This window comes from Dendroctonus ponderosae, unplaced genomic scaffold, assembly GCF_020466585.1.
Source record: "Dendroctonus ponderosae isolate FM_Combo_2020 unplaced genomic scaffold, Dpon_F_20191213v2 Dpon_F_20191213_4, whole genome shotgun sequence".
Classification (NCBI taxonomy): domain Eukaryota; kingdom Metazoa; phylum Arthropoda; class Insecta; order Coleoptera; family Curculionidae; genus Dendroctonus; species Dendroctonus ponderosae.
Window position 1 is genome coordinate 11,535,120 of NW_026018611.1, and position 18,180 is coordinate 11,553,299.

An 18,180-nucleotide genomic window follows, 5' to 3' on the forward strand; every position below is an offset into this window, starting at 1 on the left:
AACCATCACAAAGCAATAAACAAGTTCCACCTACCTTTAGGCGTTTTCGCCTGCATTCTGCGCTATTTTAACATTTGAATACAGCAAAAAAAGTATTCACAACAGAAAAACACTAGTGTTGATACCTTGAGTTTGAAGAATTTTTAAGCAGATTGAATTCGTTTTATTACTAAAACCTGACTGTTTCTCAAAAATCAAATCCAAAATATTGGAGTGAAAATGATTCCAATTTTTCAAACACTTGCTATCCCTCATGGGAAACAAGAACCGATTAATTTAGGGTGTAATTCAGAGAAGCAAAATTATCTATTTTCTAGATTGAGCTCTGAATATCGATAATAAAAAACTTACTCCCGTTATAAATATCCTATCTCCTTCTACTAACTATAAATCCCTCCACTAACACGTTCTTAATGGATTTTCTATCGGAAATGTCTTTTTCAACCACTTCGCGGTTTGAAAGTTTATCATTTTTTCTTGTTTTGGTTGAGAAAGCTGATTCAAATAAGCATTTAAAATTGATCAACAGATAACCAACAATAACCCAAATATTTACACAAAGTGTCCAATCACACCAGTTTTGATCATACATTAACATTTCAATACGCTGCCTAATGGGAAAATACTGTACTTTCGAGCATCGAAAAGTGGCAGTAGAAGGCATTTCTGAAAAAAAACACCACTAACTAATTATCGTAACTCTTTATTATCGAATTCCAGAAGGGCCAAAATATGATAATTACCAGGAACAACACCATTGAGTGATTACTTGCAATATAAATCATTATCTTAGACTTAGATGACCATATAAAGTGTACTTCACAGCAGAACGACTTTCATTTCACATTTAGAATGTTTTAAATTTGAAAGTTCAGATAACAACAGTCCACAAGTCAATTTTAAAAACGCAAATTAGCTGCCAAAACAATAAAAAGTTTAGTTCAGAACATAACATTTACATATCAAAAGTTTACATATCAAAAGAGTCTTCGGTAGAGAACCTCATTTGTTAATGTATAATATCTGAGTTTAAATTAGTTTTAAAGAACGAAAATTCGAAAAATTTCAAAATTTAATCCAGAATCCAGAACTTCCCTCGTCGTTCCTTGTCGAATAAATATAAAGTCAATAACATAGGAGTAAAAGCACTCCATCTACATGGCAACCAGGGGCAAAGTAATTCCAAACTTACCGAAAGCTGCTTTGTGCCACCTGAAAAGAAAGAAAAACATTCTTTAGTATTAGATAAACTTAGTCAAAAGTTTAATTATTCGAAATGAACAGAAGAAATAAAGAGAAATCAGAAATGCCATCAACTTCAGTTGCTGTTCGAAAAACTAAACTCAGTTCAAGCTAAAGGATTTATATAGGTATTAGAAATCACTTTTACCAGCTTTCTGCAAGCTGGCGCCCTATTATCTGCGTCCATTTTCTACCGATTAATTCTCAAAAAAATATTTCTGCGGATATTGGATAAACTAGCGCAGTTGCCTTATTGACACCAAATTATCCTGTATATGCCGTCTATGAACAAAGGTCTGACGAATTATTTTGTTAACTGCCCATACCAACCCGAATATTTAGTCACCTTTGCGGAAAAAACATCTCAAGCGATATTGAGGATTTTACCACTTTCCGAAGGCAGCGAACTACCGAATTAACGTGATAATATAGTTGTTTATTTGATCGTCCCTTTGGATGAGTCATTTACAGTTCGATTTCCGGTTTTTTATTGTTGACTGTTGTTCGCACGCAAATATTTCCAAACGCAAGTTTCTAGCTTAAACTAGTTTGGATGGCCGCCGTGAACAAAACAGGTTTTACAGTCAAATATAAACAACTCCAATCAACGAGCAGAATAGATTTTTTCATGCTAAATGAAATGGTCTCGGACTTTCGTCGATTTTTATGAAACTTTGAGTCTTTAAAACTGGATATAATGTGTAGAGCCGTCGTTCCACATTCAATGCTCCAACGGAATACGAAACTTGCTTTTTATTATGAAACTGAGTTATAAAGTAAATTTCCATGAAACAGCTGGGTGTGTAGTGCAAAAGTGATCTAAAGAGAAGATCCACATTCAATCTGCGCGCTCCATTGAGAGCGGTGGAATCCGTTGCTGTCTTTTTGCACCAGTTCTCGGACCAGCTTGTTGCCGATTTTTTTAGAGCTTCAATGGCAAAGTGCTTAACTGGACGGACACTTCTTTACGTTCACAAACAAATGCCAATTGAAGAGAAGGAAGGCATAACTCGTTTTGTGATAATACAATTCTAATTCTAATTGAATTGAAGCATATCCTCATTGAATCTCTACTACATGCAACACTGCCAGACGAAGAACTTCGAAAGCGGTATAATGGATAGGAAAAAACGGTAGATTTAAAAATAAAACGGTAGATAATTTATTTCCCCTAAATTTCTGTTTTTCGATTTTTTTAAAGTGGTTTTTGAAGGTACTTTTGATAAAAAAAATCGCCTATTGAACAAAATATTTTATTAATAACTCAATTTACATAAAATTGAAATAAAATAACCGAGTTGTACTACTCTTTGGAAAGTTGTCACATGAGAAGATAGATGGCAGCACAGCTGCCAAAACGAGCAATGAAAAATAATCATTCCTTTGTACATAAGTTTTACGTAACTACCTAAATTATGACTAAAATATTGTTAAAAATATATCATAACTTGATGAAAAACATGTTTTATTTTTTCAATTGATTCAAATAACTTATTCTGAGTCAGAAAAGCTAGCAGACCTTTTGTACTTGTTACTATTACGATATTCGAAGAGCTTTTTATGTTTAAATTGAAGCATTCTCTGCAACCTATGTATTCTTGCGAATGCATAAGACCAACCATAAAATTGGTGGATAATAGATTTATCTGCTTCGTTTTCAACAAATTAATTTGCTAAAACTTCCTTTCTGCACCTGCAGAAGAATGAGACAAACTCAGCATATGGAATGCAAACTGGGCAAGCAGAGGATACACCATAGTGCCATCTGGATATTGCTCAGCTTGTACATTTAGCCAAAATAATGTTATTGAGATGTCGTCTTTATAATTTTTTCGAAAATCAGAGTTTCTAAGGATTCTCCATTCGTTATCAAGTTTTTGAAAATCCCTCTGCAACTAAATTTGAACAATGCATTATTAATGGCACTACTATGAGTAAATCTCATCAGCATGAAATGATGAAATCCATTGTAAGGATTTCAAATAGACACAGAAACTATCGAAATGTGAATTTGCCTGTTGAGTGGCTTTTTAGAATTTATTGGAGCCACTATTTACTTACGTCTTACAGAAATTCCTAAAAAAAAAACTCAAATTATATAATTTAGATATATTAATATAATAAAGACATTCATTTTCTGAAAGTATTTAAGGTAACATTTAACGGTAGATTCTTATGGCTTAACGGTAAGGCGGTAGCACCAGATATTAGTAGTCTACTAATCTCTGGTAGCACCATAGAACAAGGCTTACACCTACCCCGAAAATGGTAGATCTACTGTTAAAACGATAAACCTGGCAAGCCTGACTTGATGAGCCCCCTGACTTGAAAGCTGGATCCGCCCTTGCGTATTCTACTCATTGAGCAAATTGTAGAGGGGCAACTATATAAATCTGAATTCTTATATTGTTAGCTATAGGTATCTTTTTACAGATCAAAAATCATTCAAATGCACTTTGTTAGACAGAATTTGACGATATGAATAAAAGTTAAATTTATCTTAAATAGGCACGAGGTAAATCAATAATAGAGTTTTTAGGCCCCTTAAAATTACGTGGCCTTAAACACTAAGCCTTATTCTGATCATGCGCAGTGTTGAAAAAATAAGGTGTTCAGGCCAATAACCTCAAGTGCGTTTTTAAGTTTTTGATACCGCGTTTGTCGCACTCTTAATGAAATAAACCTAACTTTATTGTTTTCTTATCCCGTTTTGTTTGGAAAAGTTTCAAAGCTAGTTTAAGTTTGTATTGTTATTAAACAAAAAGTGGCTAAGATGGAAGGAAACATTGCAGCTGCCTTTCTGCGCCGGAACGACTAGGGAGATGTAGATCACGATTTAATAAGAGGCTTAATTTTAAACGACATCTTGGACCCACCTGTTGTGGCAAACCGAAGAGCTATTTTTAATTAAGAAAATATTGAGCCCAGAGATTGCCTTATCAATTTTAGGTTTCAGAAGGAACATATTCCGCGACTGGTTTAATGTCTTCGAATACCATAAATGGTATGGAAAAAGGCTTAACATGTTTTCTTGAATAGTTGACCATGATTCTGAGTGTTGATATGGGTTATGCCCCAATCTTCTCTTGAAAGCGTTAGATCATCATGATCGCCAAAACGCTTTCTTTTTCTTCCACGTCCATTTCACTATTGGTTAACGGAACGGAAAACGGAAAACAAAAATTGAAAATCGAATAGTTAGGTTATGGGTTAGAAGCTAGAACCTGTCCGTGCGCAGTTAGTAGTGTTGCCAAAGTTCAAATTTGCCCAAACAATTTTCAAACAAAATCCGTAATTACGCTATAATCGCGTAAATTAATCATTGAAAAAGTCTTATTTAGATTTATAATACATTTCTTATTTTACTATAGCCGCTTATTTTATCAATATTATTAGAAATAAGTCAAATATGTCAACACCGTCGTTCTGCTTTTTAAAGTGATGCTTATTAACTTTACTGCTACTCGTCCGTAAATAAAGGAACACGTTATCCTCTAAAAATGTAAACGGTTATTTCTTTGCGTATGCTCAGAATAACGAATAACGTAACACGTGCTGCAATTAAGGGGCCTAAAAACTCCATATTATCTTCAAAGCTCACTTAACGGTTTTGGTTACTTTTATTTGATATAATCTAAGTGAAAAATAAATTTTTGAGTCAGGGAGAAAATATATTAATAAGCTCAGCATCAGCAGCATACCTTCACACAACATGTATCACCATCTTTGTACTTAATATACATTATTTAAACACAACCCTCCTTCATTTTTTTTCCATCTTTTAATACAGAAGTTACTTAAAACTCTCATTGAGTCCAAATTTATTGTTTAGCGGAAAAACTTCTTTAAAACGGGAAAATGATCAATCGTGTATAAATTAGAAGCGGGCGAAAAATTATATTTATTTATTTCGAAAAATGCTATCGGCCAAATCGCTATTTCTACCCCAGAAAAAATGAAATCCTAAAATTTCGTTTCTAAAAGCAAAAGCAATTATGTATATCAATTAAGAAATAACATAAGCAAACAAAAGACAAATGCAGACGAACATTTACATTATAGCCAACGTGGAATAAAAAATGTGTATCTTAGTTTTCCGTAAAACTATACGTATTTAAATCGCTATGTAATTCGATGTTGTTTTGGTTTATCTGTGTAATCTAGATTTATGTACATGGCGTTTCATAGCTTTGGATTCAAACTCCTAGGGAATGTTTAGGGCATCAATACTTAGGTAGAAGGATCCATAGGTCAACCATGTCCGGAAATGTCTCCCTAAGGCGCTACGGTCGTATGGGGACTAGCTGTAAGACCGTTTTGAACAAAATTGTGTTTTATTGAGTTTTAAATTATAAAAAAACGGACTGCATGCTCATTGTATAGTAAGTAACAAACTTACAGTTAACGCTGACCAGAAAGTTCAGATTGAGCCCTTTTAAAAAATTTGTCACGTCCGAACTGGAACGACTAAACACCTGAAATTTTGACCAGCTCTAACTAAAATTAGTGGATAGAAATGGGGAAATTTTCAATCTAAGTACTTAGATTGTAGAGTGATTTTCCAGGAAAGGACAAAGTTTCAGTTGAGCCTGACGAAAACTTTCAAGCTGGGCCGCTTTCAAAAAAATGTAAGTATTTACACTTACCAGAGTGGTAAGTGTAAATACCATGGGAGTGTAGTAGTAAAAATTCCAAACTTGGAAACTGGCTAAATGTTGCAAGTCGACAAACTTCTATTATCGACCAGTTTATGGCAGACGTTTTGCTGTTCAAGTCGCGTAAAATTTGTTGCACCTCATCAATGTCTGAACGTGAAAACTCAGCATCCTTTTGCCTATACACACCATCCAATTAATTAAAAATATAAATTTAAAATAGTTGTACCAAAAATTCTTAGTAGTTTATGTTTATTTGAGTAATTTTCAGGTATTGTGTACAAACAGTTTTAAATAAAATTAACTAACACATGACTTTGTACAAAACGGTCTTAAGATCGTAGCGCGTTAAGGAAGAACTTTCGCACATGGGTTCTTCTACACAAATATTTTCTATTGATGCCGTGAACACTCTTTAGGAGTTTAATTCCTTCTTAGTTGTGGAACACCCAGTCTATGTAAAATCTTATTATCTTTAACTTTATAGGCAAGCGCTGTCCAAGAAAGAGCCAGTTTACCAAGCGCTATGGGCGGCCAATACGGATTTCGATGAAGTGCTGATCTCTCCCGTAATGATCCAGGATCACATGCCAGACACAGTTCTGGAAGCACTCAACAAGGTACGTTCTCACCTGGCGCACGCTAATCCGCTCCCTATTGAGTGCGTTGAAGCTGACTTAAATTACGACTGAACCATTGCTTTATGTCTAGTGCTGCCTACTATTCCCAAGATTTTTTAATACTAGTTATAAACAAGCTATTTACGATGTGCTTTCTTTATAATACACTTTGAGAAATACAAAAATTATAAATTTTTGTAATTTTAATTTTATACTCTACAACTAGCATTAAAAATTCTAGAATACGTGTTTATCTTTTTCTTGGCCTTTAGTAATGCATGGTCAAATCATCAGTAGCTTAGACCTACTTTCGTGATTTATATTTAATTTTGTATTAGTTGACACCTCTTACTTACGTACCTACTATGTCTGTTTTGAAATTAATTTTAAGTTTCCAGCTTTGCCATGCCATAACATTCATGTTTATTTGATAGTTTGTATGCTCAATTCATTACCTACTTATTGTTTTTTATTGTATTTATTTTAGTTCCTAGTTGTGTCAAACAGTATTTGTTTATGATTTTGCCGTGTATTGATAATCTCATTTATCTAAATTAACTTATAAGCTAGTTTTATTTTTAACTTTTTTAAATAAAATGTTTACAGTAATTTATTTGTTTTTTATGATTTATTAAATCACAGGTTTTTTCCTAGATATGCATATATGCAAGGATCGTGTTTATAAATATCGTTTGAAGTATATGAGATTTTTTAGAATTAAATCTGAAATGCGGAAATGGCCAAACATACAGGTTCTATTTTAAGGGAAATCAGTATCTGTATCAATTAATTTTCATTTAACAGTTTTCACAATATTTGTGTAGAACTGTAGACTGACACTCCTTCAGTTACAGAAGGTTAAACGACATTCTACGCAAAGTTACTTTTTTACGAAAAAATATTATTTTTGACTCCGCCATAGACACGAATCCTCGAACAGTCTTTGTCACTTGTTTCAAATTATACACTATACATATACACTATGCAGGGTGGCAAAACTAAAATGAAACAGTAGCTATTTCAGGCCTTTAAAATTTCAAAAACGGTAGCCTATCATTTGCAGGACGAAAGGCTTTTATATTATTATGCGTCTCCTACCTGCCATCCCTTGGTCGGGATCTAACAGGGATGGAATAGTTGTTCAGTCGAGTTTTGCTTCAGAGGTTTTATGATTTGAAGTCTGAATCTAAAAACTCATATTTCCCTCCCTAGGTAAATAATATTAATAATAAATAGCTAGGTAAATAATGAAATTTTTTAAAGTTTGGTATTATTTTTATTTTTCCTATCTCTCTAGTTTCGGATGGGGTTTCGTCCATTTCCACCTCTAAATTGCTGTCACTATTTGACTAATTTTTTGCCTTTCTGCGACGTTTGTTGGATATGATAATAAAAATAGCTTTTTTCTCGACTTTGAAACGTTGAAAAACGTTTGACGTTTGAAACAGCTCGCCTTCTTTAGAATAGGGAACGTTCCATAATTGAAGCAGAATATTCGAGTGTTTCCAAACGACTATACAAAGCAGCGCGGATGCACCCGAGTTAGTTAGTGAACGAATTATATTAAATGGAAGTACGAAAATTGTTGGTGATAATTCGGGATGTATTTATTAAACTATGTCTACAAACAGAGCGTGTTTCTGCAATCTTCCGAACACCAAAAGCGTAACACTATTATTATAGACTCACAACTCTCAAACCACTGAAAATTTTCTTCCTAAAGTACCGTTTTTTTGCAGAACATTCTCAACTGCATTAAAAAAAATTAATAAATTATCCTTTAAATTATTTCCCAGTGTTGTGGAAGTTAATGGCAAATTAATCACACTCACGTCCTAAATGTGACGTAACGCTCATGAAGTTGCTATAAGCAATAGAAAAATTGGTATTAAACCCCAACTATCTATTCCAAATACTTTCTGAAAAGGAACTAAAAAGTAATGAGCAAGGATCATGTTCCAACGATTTATTCTACTTTTTAACGTATGACAGTGGTGCCATGCCATGCGTATGCCAAGTATCTTTAGGCTACCCTGTACCTACGTTAAAAAAACGTCTGAGTTACAGAATAAATTATTAAGAATAATAAGTTTCTAGTGGCGCTTGTAAGGGTCTATATCTCGACATGGGGAGTAGTTACGACTAAAATTCACTGGATCTTGTCGCCTTATTTCAATCTTTTCTATCTCAATCTAAGATATTAAAAAAAATTTCTCTCAAAATTGTGTAGAAAAAATGATCAAGAGCATTCGGTTGATATCCACCAAAAACACTATGCTGAAAAGGTTTTAATTATTTAATAAATTTTTAAACTTCATTTTATTTCCAAGAAAAATTTTAACGGAGGTCTTGACTGAAATATTGTGAAACTGAGTAGGGAAAAATATTGAAAGTCGGTCAGTTGCGGTCTTCAGAAAAAACCACTGTTACAAGTGAATTACAGAGCTTTCGGAAAACGTAGTTCCTTATTATTTAGGTTGGAACTTTCGACAAAACACAAAAATTTTAAAATCAAGTTTTGACAAAGTTGTACAACTGAGTAATTTTATTTGAACGTATTTCCCTCTTTGGGGCTAAAATATAGTATAAATGACAGTTAGGGTCAGGGAAGTCAATTAAAAATAAACAAAGAAAAATATATTTGTGTATTTATTTATTCTTATTTGACTTATTTTGACGGTTATGTATCCCACATTTTAGCTCTGAAGATGAAAATCAAATTTCCCAAAGTTTGGTAGGTAATTTCTAACTTGCAAGTTTTTTTAAGCGACCACCACATACCGATTTCCAGTATTTTCTCATTTCTCACAACTAATTTCCAATAAATTTTCAGAAAACTTAGGACAAACTTAAATTTGCTTTGTTTCCTTTTTTTATGAAATCTGAAAATAGGCAGTAAGCGAAACTGCTTTTTATCATCTTCCACTGTAGAATAACTACTTACAGTTCATTGTGTATATCAAAAGTAATAAAATGGGGCACATTTAGTATTTGGGTGATATTCTTATTTAACAAACAGCTTCCGGTTATATGGAATATTTTTCCTATACGTCTCACTACAAAATTCAATCTGGAAAAAAATTCTTAGAACAATTATTAATCAAGCTTTTAACTAATGTTGTTTCTGTTTCGTTTCGTTTTTTTTTTGGACGTTTTTATCCATTTTGCACCAGCATGTCGTGTTTGACGAAGGGTGTCTGATCGGCAGTGTGTGACAGGTGGACAAGAAGCCATATCACCATCCTCAGGGTTTTCGAAGGACCGAAATGTCGGCCTACGAACTCAGACCCGCACCACCAGACATCAGGTAAAATTCTACACTTATGTTTTTTTACCATTTTTTCTCTAGCTTTTTTTATCATTCTAGGCAAATTTTGGCCTGTTTTATTTAATTTTTGAATTTTCGTTCCCTTAGGAAGCGCGAGGCACCTCCTATGCTTACCAATTCACTGATTTGAGTTATTCGTTTAGTTGATTGTTTTTTGTTCTGTTAGGATGACCTAGATCTAGATCTAGATATCTCAACAGAGTAAACTTCTATATATATCTCCTGTTTTTCATAACATTGTAATATTTTGTTTCAAATTCATTGTTTCCTGTGATGCAACGCGCCAAGAAAATTTAGTATTAATATACGCTGATGGACAAAATTAGCGCATCATCTATATATTTCAAAGAAAAAGTATTATAAATCCTTCATACTTTTATCGAAATTCAAATTATTGTTTTTTAAGCTATGCGAATGTTTTCGAAAGAAAAATTGAAACAAAACATGAATCAAGTTTATCAGATTTTTGGTAAAATTTTAGGAAAAATAAATTTTTAAATTCAGGTAATGTTTCCGTCTTTAACCGATTTAATAGCGTGTATTGCCGTAACGTCCCTCAAACGTCTTGGAATGCTAGAAAAAATGTCTGTAATGAATTATTGGGGTATGCTGTGCCATTCTTGAAGAACCGCGTTTTCCGGTTCAGCCAGGTTCTCAGGAGTAGGATCTCGTCGTTGAATACGTCGTTTGAGCTGATCCCAAAGATGTTCAACCCGTTAAAGTCAGGGCTACGCGCTGGCCACACTAAACGATGAATGCCAACTTCATTAAGATATTCGCGCACGATCAGAGCTCGGTGCGGTCTGGCATTATCATCCATAAACAAGAAATTCTCCCCTGTGTGAGGTGCAAAAGGTACCACAAAGTTTTTTAAAATCTCTTGAATGTACTAATGATCTCCCTCGGGGATCACCACAAGGTCCGTACGGGCCTTCAAAGAATTGCCACCTCAAAACATTATTCAGCTTATTGAGCCACCACGGAAAGCCAGTTGGAAAACCATACATGTTTGGCTGTGTCTTTCCCATGGTCTTTTCCAAATCAAAACTCGCTCATCCGACGATTTTAAGCCCACTCTAACTTCATCAGTAAACAAGACTTTCTTCTAGTCATCCAAATCCCAATCCACGCGTTCTCGATCAAACTCAAGCCCAGCTTGCTTGTGGGCTATGGTCAACAAAGAACCTATTGCGGGATGTTTTGCACTCAATCCAGATTCATTGATCTTTCTTCTTACCGTGTTGGAAGAAATTGTAACATTTCGGGCATTTTGAATTCTATTTTTCATCTCATTTCCGGCAAAATAGCGATTTCTTAAAGCTTGAAGTCGTTTAAAACGATCATCCCCTTGGTTTGTGCATCTTGGTCGACCTTGCCCTGATCGTCTAGCATGGCAACCTGTTTCCCTAAAACGCTGAGACATCGACGAATGGTGGTGGGATAAACACCCAACCTTGGGCCGACCTCACGTTGGGAATTCTTCTTCTTCCAACAAGGTGTACAATTTTGACAGCATCAAACTCACTAAATTTCTTCCTGGGGACATTTCAATGCGAATACACTTTAGTTACACACATAAGTTAGGAAAAACGCAAGAAAATTGAATAGAAAACAGTACCACACTTGCTGAAAACAATGATGAGATGTTGGAAATTACAGAAAACAAGTAGAAACTTGCATTGGACTTAATAGAAAGGGACCAAAAACAATTGGTACTGTACAATGTTACTATGGTTACGTTATTTACCAGCCTACTTGGAGAAAAAATGATATATGCGAAAATATATAGGTGGTGCGCTAATTTTGCCAATCAGTGTATTAGAAATGAACCATTCGTTTCTTAATTATTATTTCCCTCATAATACTATTGAGTATAAGAAAAATATTTGAAACTAAACACATCTATGTATATTTTTTAAACTTAGTTTAGTTTTTTTCTTCACTTTTACTTGCTCAATTAACTGCACTTTTAGACTAATTAAGCTAACGCTATTTAAAATACTTTTGAATCTCCCCGAGAACTGTTAATGTTTTCCATTGTATGTAAGGTGATCATGATCCTAGATAGCCTGTAAGTAATGTTTGATTATTTTATGCATGTTCGAATGTTGCATTAGATTTTGAAACTGACAGTAATATTTGAATAGTGAGAAGCTTTGGATTTCAGTAGTTCACAACGTTACAGATGTCAATATTTGGGTAGTTTGAAAACTTTCCATGCAAGTTAAAAGCTGCTGGAATATATTTAATAAAACTTGAAACTTGTCTTATTCATATAAGCTTGTCATGAAAATTTAATTTAAATTTTTACAAATATACGACAAGATCGTTACAAGCAACTTCAAGAAAGTCTAAATTGCTGTTTAAAAGTGCGCTACAAAATATTGTAATGTATGCCCCACATGAAATTAATATGCTTCTTATAAACGATGTTTTCTAAAAACTCTGAGAATCTAAACATATGACCAACTTTTGGTAACAATCATCCTCGCTACTCAATGTTCTTTTTTCAATTTTCAACCTTCTTATGAAAAATTCTGGAAAAGTTGATTTTGGGCGTATCAGAAAACTCTGCTCAATCTACATAATAATTACAGATGCAAAAACGGGGTGACCAAAGTTCAATCAATATTGGCTATTAACTCAAATACAGTTGAAAATTATTATAGAACATTTATATCCAATAGGCCTAGATTTGTGCGAATAGTTCTAATATACAATAAAAAATACGGCATTCCATTTAAGAAAAGGTAAGTTTGGCCTGCCACTTGAATTTGAGACACTTTGTATCAATTGGTATTACCTTAAAATAAACTAGAAGTTAATATCTATAACTTTTGTAGTTAACATTTTTCTCTAAATTTCAAATTAGAAGCAAAAACGGGGTGGCCAAAGTTCAATCTATAACCCTGTATATATTTAATAGTCGTCTCTTCGCACAAACAATTGTAAAAAATACCTTGACTAATCTGATATTAAAAGTATTTTAAAAAGCCTATCTGGGTTTATAAATGTTTTTTAAATTATTCCGTAATAAATCTAACCGCGAAGGTTCTGAAAATGGAGAAAGAGTTTATGTGTTAACATCTAATAATAAATGATTTGATATACATATTCCTAAAATATGAAATGAGTTTCACTGATCTTAGTGAAAGCTGTATCAATAGCATATAAAGAATTTTCCTCAAATCAGCTAGTAAATCTAAAAGTTCTGCTATATCGAACAGTAGACGAACGCTGCAAATTTAATGCGAATAAGATTTTCAAAAATATTTTGGGAAAATATTTATAACGGCTCAATTTTTAGGTGATCGTATTGTAAGTTCTTCACGTTAAAACTTTTTTTCTAATTTATTGCATTGAATTTAAGATGTGTTACTACTGTAAATAACATTGAAATAGCTTCCAATTAACTGCGACTCCGTTTTCGATTCAAGACCTTACATTTTATGTTCAGATCTACTGAGTGCTTCATCTGGGGTGTGAACAAAGCAAAGCAAAGCAAAGTTCGATCTCTTTTGCCCAATACAGGGTGTCCCAATAAGGATGGTAAGTGGCTGTATCTTGGAAAGTATGTGTTGTAGAGTGATCGGAAAAAAAATTGATAACCAACTTGACGAATATAATTTTAAAATTTCTCAGATGACCACTAGATGGAGTAATTGCAAACGGTATTTTAAAAAGTCGATTTTATACATAAATTGTCCCTAAAAGTGAAACATCTAGTAAGTTTAATCAAAAGATCATAAAAAACAGTACTACTTTCCTTATGAACTTATATCCGGCTTGATGGTCTAAAATGTTGGTGCGACTGTTTGCTTTTCGGTTAGTGGACTGTAAACACTTTTCAATTTAAATCGATATATTTAAATCTTAGTTTGAGTCATTAAATATATCGATTTAAATTAAAAAGTGTTTACAGTCCACTAAACGAAAAGCAAACAGTCGCACCAACATTTTGGACCATCAAGCCGGATACAAACATTTTGGTCCTTCGAACCGGATATCAAACATTTCGGTCATTCGAGGCGGATATCAAACATTTCGGTCTTTCAAACCGGTTATCAAACATTTTAATATCCTCGAAATATCAAAATGTTTGATAACCGGTTTGAATAACCGACTTTTCGGTTAGTGGACTGTAAACACTTTTTAATTTAAATCGATATATTTAATGACTCAAACTAAGATTTAACACGTATTTTGAATGGTGGTCGGTTGTCGGCACGGCGACATGTGTTCGACTATATCTAATGTTCGACTTCTTTGCTTTGACTCCAGCTTTCGACTCTTTTTGGTTCTTTTTAATTTATCGCTCAAGCACACTTCGCTAGTGCCTGTAGTGCACACTAGGGGGTCGGTCACCGTGGTTCAATCGTTCAAACGGAACACGCTTAATTCAAAGAAACCTGTAACTCCAAAACGGCTTGACCAATTTCAAAGTTTTTACTATCCATTGAAAGAGCAATAAAAACTCTACAATATGTGATATAACAACAATCTTACCCATTTTCGAAAAATCCGCTGTTCGAAAAAATGTCTTTGTTTTACTTTGCCACAACAAATTCAAAGGTTGCCATCAAATTATTTTGCACCCATTCAAAAGCAAAGGAAAAAATGAACCAAGCCGCAAAAACCGCATCTCAAAATAATTTCTGGAACCGGTTTAATACTTGAAAATAAAAAGAGTTGCCTAATTCAAATAATTCAAGTAGGAATTGTCCCTATAAGTAAAACATCTAGTAAGTTTGAAAATAGTGGGCAAAATGAAACAGCATTTTTTCTTCCAAAGCCTACTTTAATTAATTGAATTGGGCAACTTTTATTATTTTCAAGTATTACATCTATTCCAGAAATTATTTKCAGATGMGATTTTTGCGGTTTAGTTCATTTTTTTCTGCGCTTTCGAATGAGTGTAAAATAACTTGATGGAAGTATTTGAAATTTTTGTKMAAAATCAAARCAAAGAMATTTTTTCGAACAGCGGATTTTTCGAAAATKATTAAGATTGCTTTTATATCACATATTGTAGCGTTTTYATTGGTCTTTAAATTGATAGTAAAAACTTTGAAATCGGTCAAGCCGCTTCGGAGTTACAGGTTTCTTTSAATTAAGCGGTTTGACTCTCCCMCCACGCTTTATTTGACAAGTTAKAAAAAACGTTCATAAGRAAAKTAGTACGGTTTTTTATGATCTTTTGACTACACTTACTAGATGTTTCACTYATAGGRACGATTTCTGTATAAAATCGACTKTTTAAAATATCGTTTGCAATTACGCCATCTCGTGGWCATCTGAGAAATTTCACAATAATTTCYAGCAAATTCTTTTCTTAAAGTACATTATCTATTTTTTTTTTCGATCACTCTACAACACATACTTTCCAAKAYACAGCCGCTTACCATCCTTATYGCGACACCCTGTATATGTATACATTGTCTTAATATCGAARCCGTTTTCTGGCAACTAGAATTTATACTTTCTGACACTTTGAAGGCTTTTTTGCGATCTTGTTTAATTTGTAGCCATATAACTTTATTTTACTCTCTAGAGAGTGTGTTGAGATTATTGCAGTTTGCGTATTAAACTATGTAATTTTAATAAAACCACAATACAGTAATCAGTTTGCGGGTATTGTAAATTTCGAAAAATATTTCATTTTAGAACAGTTATATGCGAAAAAAAAACATTTAAAATTTGAAAAAGGCCCGCTTTGCTGGCATTTATAACTTTCTAACAACAATTTATTACAGGTTGTAACGACAATGGGTCCGAAAAAGCCACATCGATCATCGTCAACGAGCGAATCAGCAGCAAACTATTATTCGGCTGCTTCAAATCCAAATATGTTCCTGGAAACCAGTTTCACATCGCTACAGAGTCCGTCTAGTAATTCATCGATTACGAATGGATACTTTTCTACGAAAAGTCAACCATCTCCGATTTCCGTGCATCAACCAATGTCCAGTTTTAACTTGTCCATTCGAAGTAATCGCTCCGATATGTCTTTTAAGAGTCAACAATTGCCTCTAACGAAGGTTGGTATATCAAACAATATCTATGCAGGATGTGTCACAATTATGAGTCGTTAGCGTATACAGAGGATTAGTCGTAACTAAACTGTAAGTAATTGGAAGTAGAAGTTCTCCGATACGTTCTCTTTCGCCCGAAAGATCAGTCCGATTACTCTGGATATTTTCCCTTTTCTTATTTTGGGTGCGGTCACTTTATATCTTAATGCTCCAAAGAAAATAGCCCTACAGACTGATAAAGCAGACAGGAAAATAAGAAATATGCTAGTAATAAAAACAGAAACACCTGAAGAAACATGAAATTCCTGCACATGTAAACTAAAATACGTACAGTAGCTATATTTGTATAGGTATTTTTTTATCTTCCAGTTACAAGTTCCTGCCGGTTAAAACTTAAACTTAACTATTAAACTCCGTTTAATAGCTAAAATATTTAAAGTTGCAAACATTTTTTTAAGAGAACCGCCAACATCTGTATATTTTTTTACATTTTTATACATATTTTTATGTACATTAATAATTAATTATATGTTAATTTTCGATTTGTTTTCACAAAGAGCCGTGTGTATAATGAATGCCGTTAATATATGAAAAGTATTTTTTAATATTACTGTAATGATAATAAGTGAATCTTTTCTTATTGCCCTTTGGACATTTTTTTGTGATTTAAACTTTATTTTGGATAGCATATGAATAATCTTGAATTTAACCATAGAGTAACAAACAAATTTATTCCAGTTAAATCCGCACTATCAAGAACCGACGAAACGGCTTCTACAAACAACAAAAATCTCAGAGCTTTCAAATTATTATTTTCTTCTTTTTGGAAGCTCGCGTTTCTTTTCATATCGTCTTGCAGTCAGTCATTTGCATTTGCATGCCAAAACTTTCAATTTTTTTTTGGAGAATAATCGCATTTTTCTGCTATTAGTAAACTTTTCATTTATTTTCTAGTAATTTTCATATTAAATTTAAGCTCTATTTTGTGAACCCTCATTTTTCCTGTGTTGTTTATCGTTTTACTAGAAATCAAACGTCAAATAAATTTCATGTTGAAATGTTAAGGGTTTTTTAATTATATTTTTCAAGTAAAATTGAGCTAACGGTAAATAAAAAGTAGATAAGACAAATCTTGATCTAAAGCCGTCAGAGACCATGCAGTTGCTGGATTATTTTAAATAACATTTCAAAAACAAAACAAAATTTATTTACGAAGAAAATTCAGTTTTAAAGATGTTCACATATTATCACATGACACAGCTTTACAAAAAGCGGAAGTTCATCTGAACATTTCTCAAGAGAACTTGCTCTGAATATTAAGGAAATTCAACTGGAAAATCTTTGTTCAGAATGTATTGAAAACACAAAAAATTTTGGACATTAGTCGAATCATGACTTTTTAGACTAAACATTTTTTAAGTTAAGTTTCCAATTAAACATATCACAAAAATATACAATTTTTTGTAATCAAAACAAACATGTCATAGAGAAACATGCTTTTAGTAAGAATTGTCTCCTAATTTACTTCAACATTTGAAAGCTGTAGGAGATTTGTTGATTGTTACGTTTGAGATGCAATCCTTGATCGCTTTATTTATCAGCCTCTGCATAGAACTTCTGCATAGAAAATACATTTAGGCCAAAACAACCAGAGGGAATACGAAAAATCATGTTAGAGAACTGCTTTAAATCATATCAATATGCAAGGTTATTCAAATATCAGTATAAAATTTATTTTTTTGCATAAACTAAGAAAATAATGTCCTGACCAAAAGTTGAAATAAAATTTTCGAAGTATGTTTCCTGTTTTAGAATTTTTCCAGAAAATCGTTAATAAAATAGATAGATATACATTTGCTGTTAGAAGCATTTTTTTTATTTCTCAAATAAGCTCTTAAATAACTAAATCGAGTAAAAAAATAGACGTTACATGGAAAAATTTCGACTAGTTTCGGAAGTAGATAAAGTCTGATCCCCGAGAGCTATTTGCTTTATATGTGACTCGTTATTTAGTGCAATTATTTTTCCGTTAGTGCATGTATTCCAAAAATTAGTGATTCAGATGAAATTTCTACAGGGTGGAAAATGAAGCAATGCACAATTGGTAAAAGTTCCTATAGGAAATTTTAAGTTTTATGAAAGCTCTCAGTTGAAGAAAAAAAACTGTTTTTGTTTCAACACGACAGGCATTAAAATAGACCTCGTATATCGAGAAAAGTTTTCACTTTTGTTGCTCGTGCTGTTTATTTGCAAAGTGGTGTAAAAATGTTTTTTTCTTTAAACTTTTGTTTGTGTGTGTCGTG

The 18,180-nt window shown here is 33.0% G+C and overlaps 1 protein-coding gene across 4 annotated transcripts in view; it reads left to right on the forward strand.

Annotated features, from left to right (window-relative positions):
- LOC109542114 (diacylglycerol lipase-alpha) overlaps positions 1–18,180 on the forward strand; it is a 155,092-nt gene that overhangs the window by 124,030 nt on the left and 12,882 nt on the right. For all 4 annotated transcript variants that reach the window (XM_019911172.2, XM_019911174.2, XM_048665505.1 and 1 more), the window contains 2 exons: positions 6,385–6,517; positions 15,599–15,883. In XM_019911172.2, coding sequence (XP_019766731.2) covers positions 6,385–6,517; positions 15,599–15,883 — 418 coding nt within the window. The remainder of the gene's footprint in view (positions 1–6,384; positions 6,518–15,598; positions 15,884–18,180) is intronic.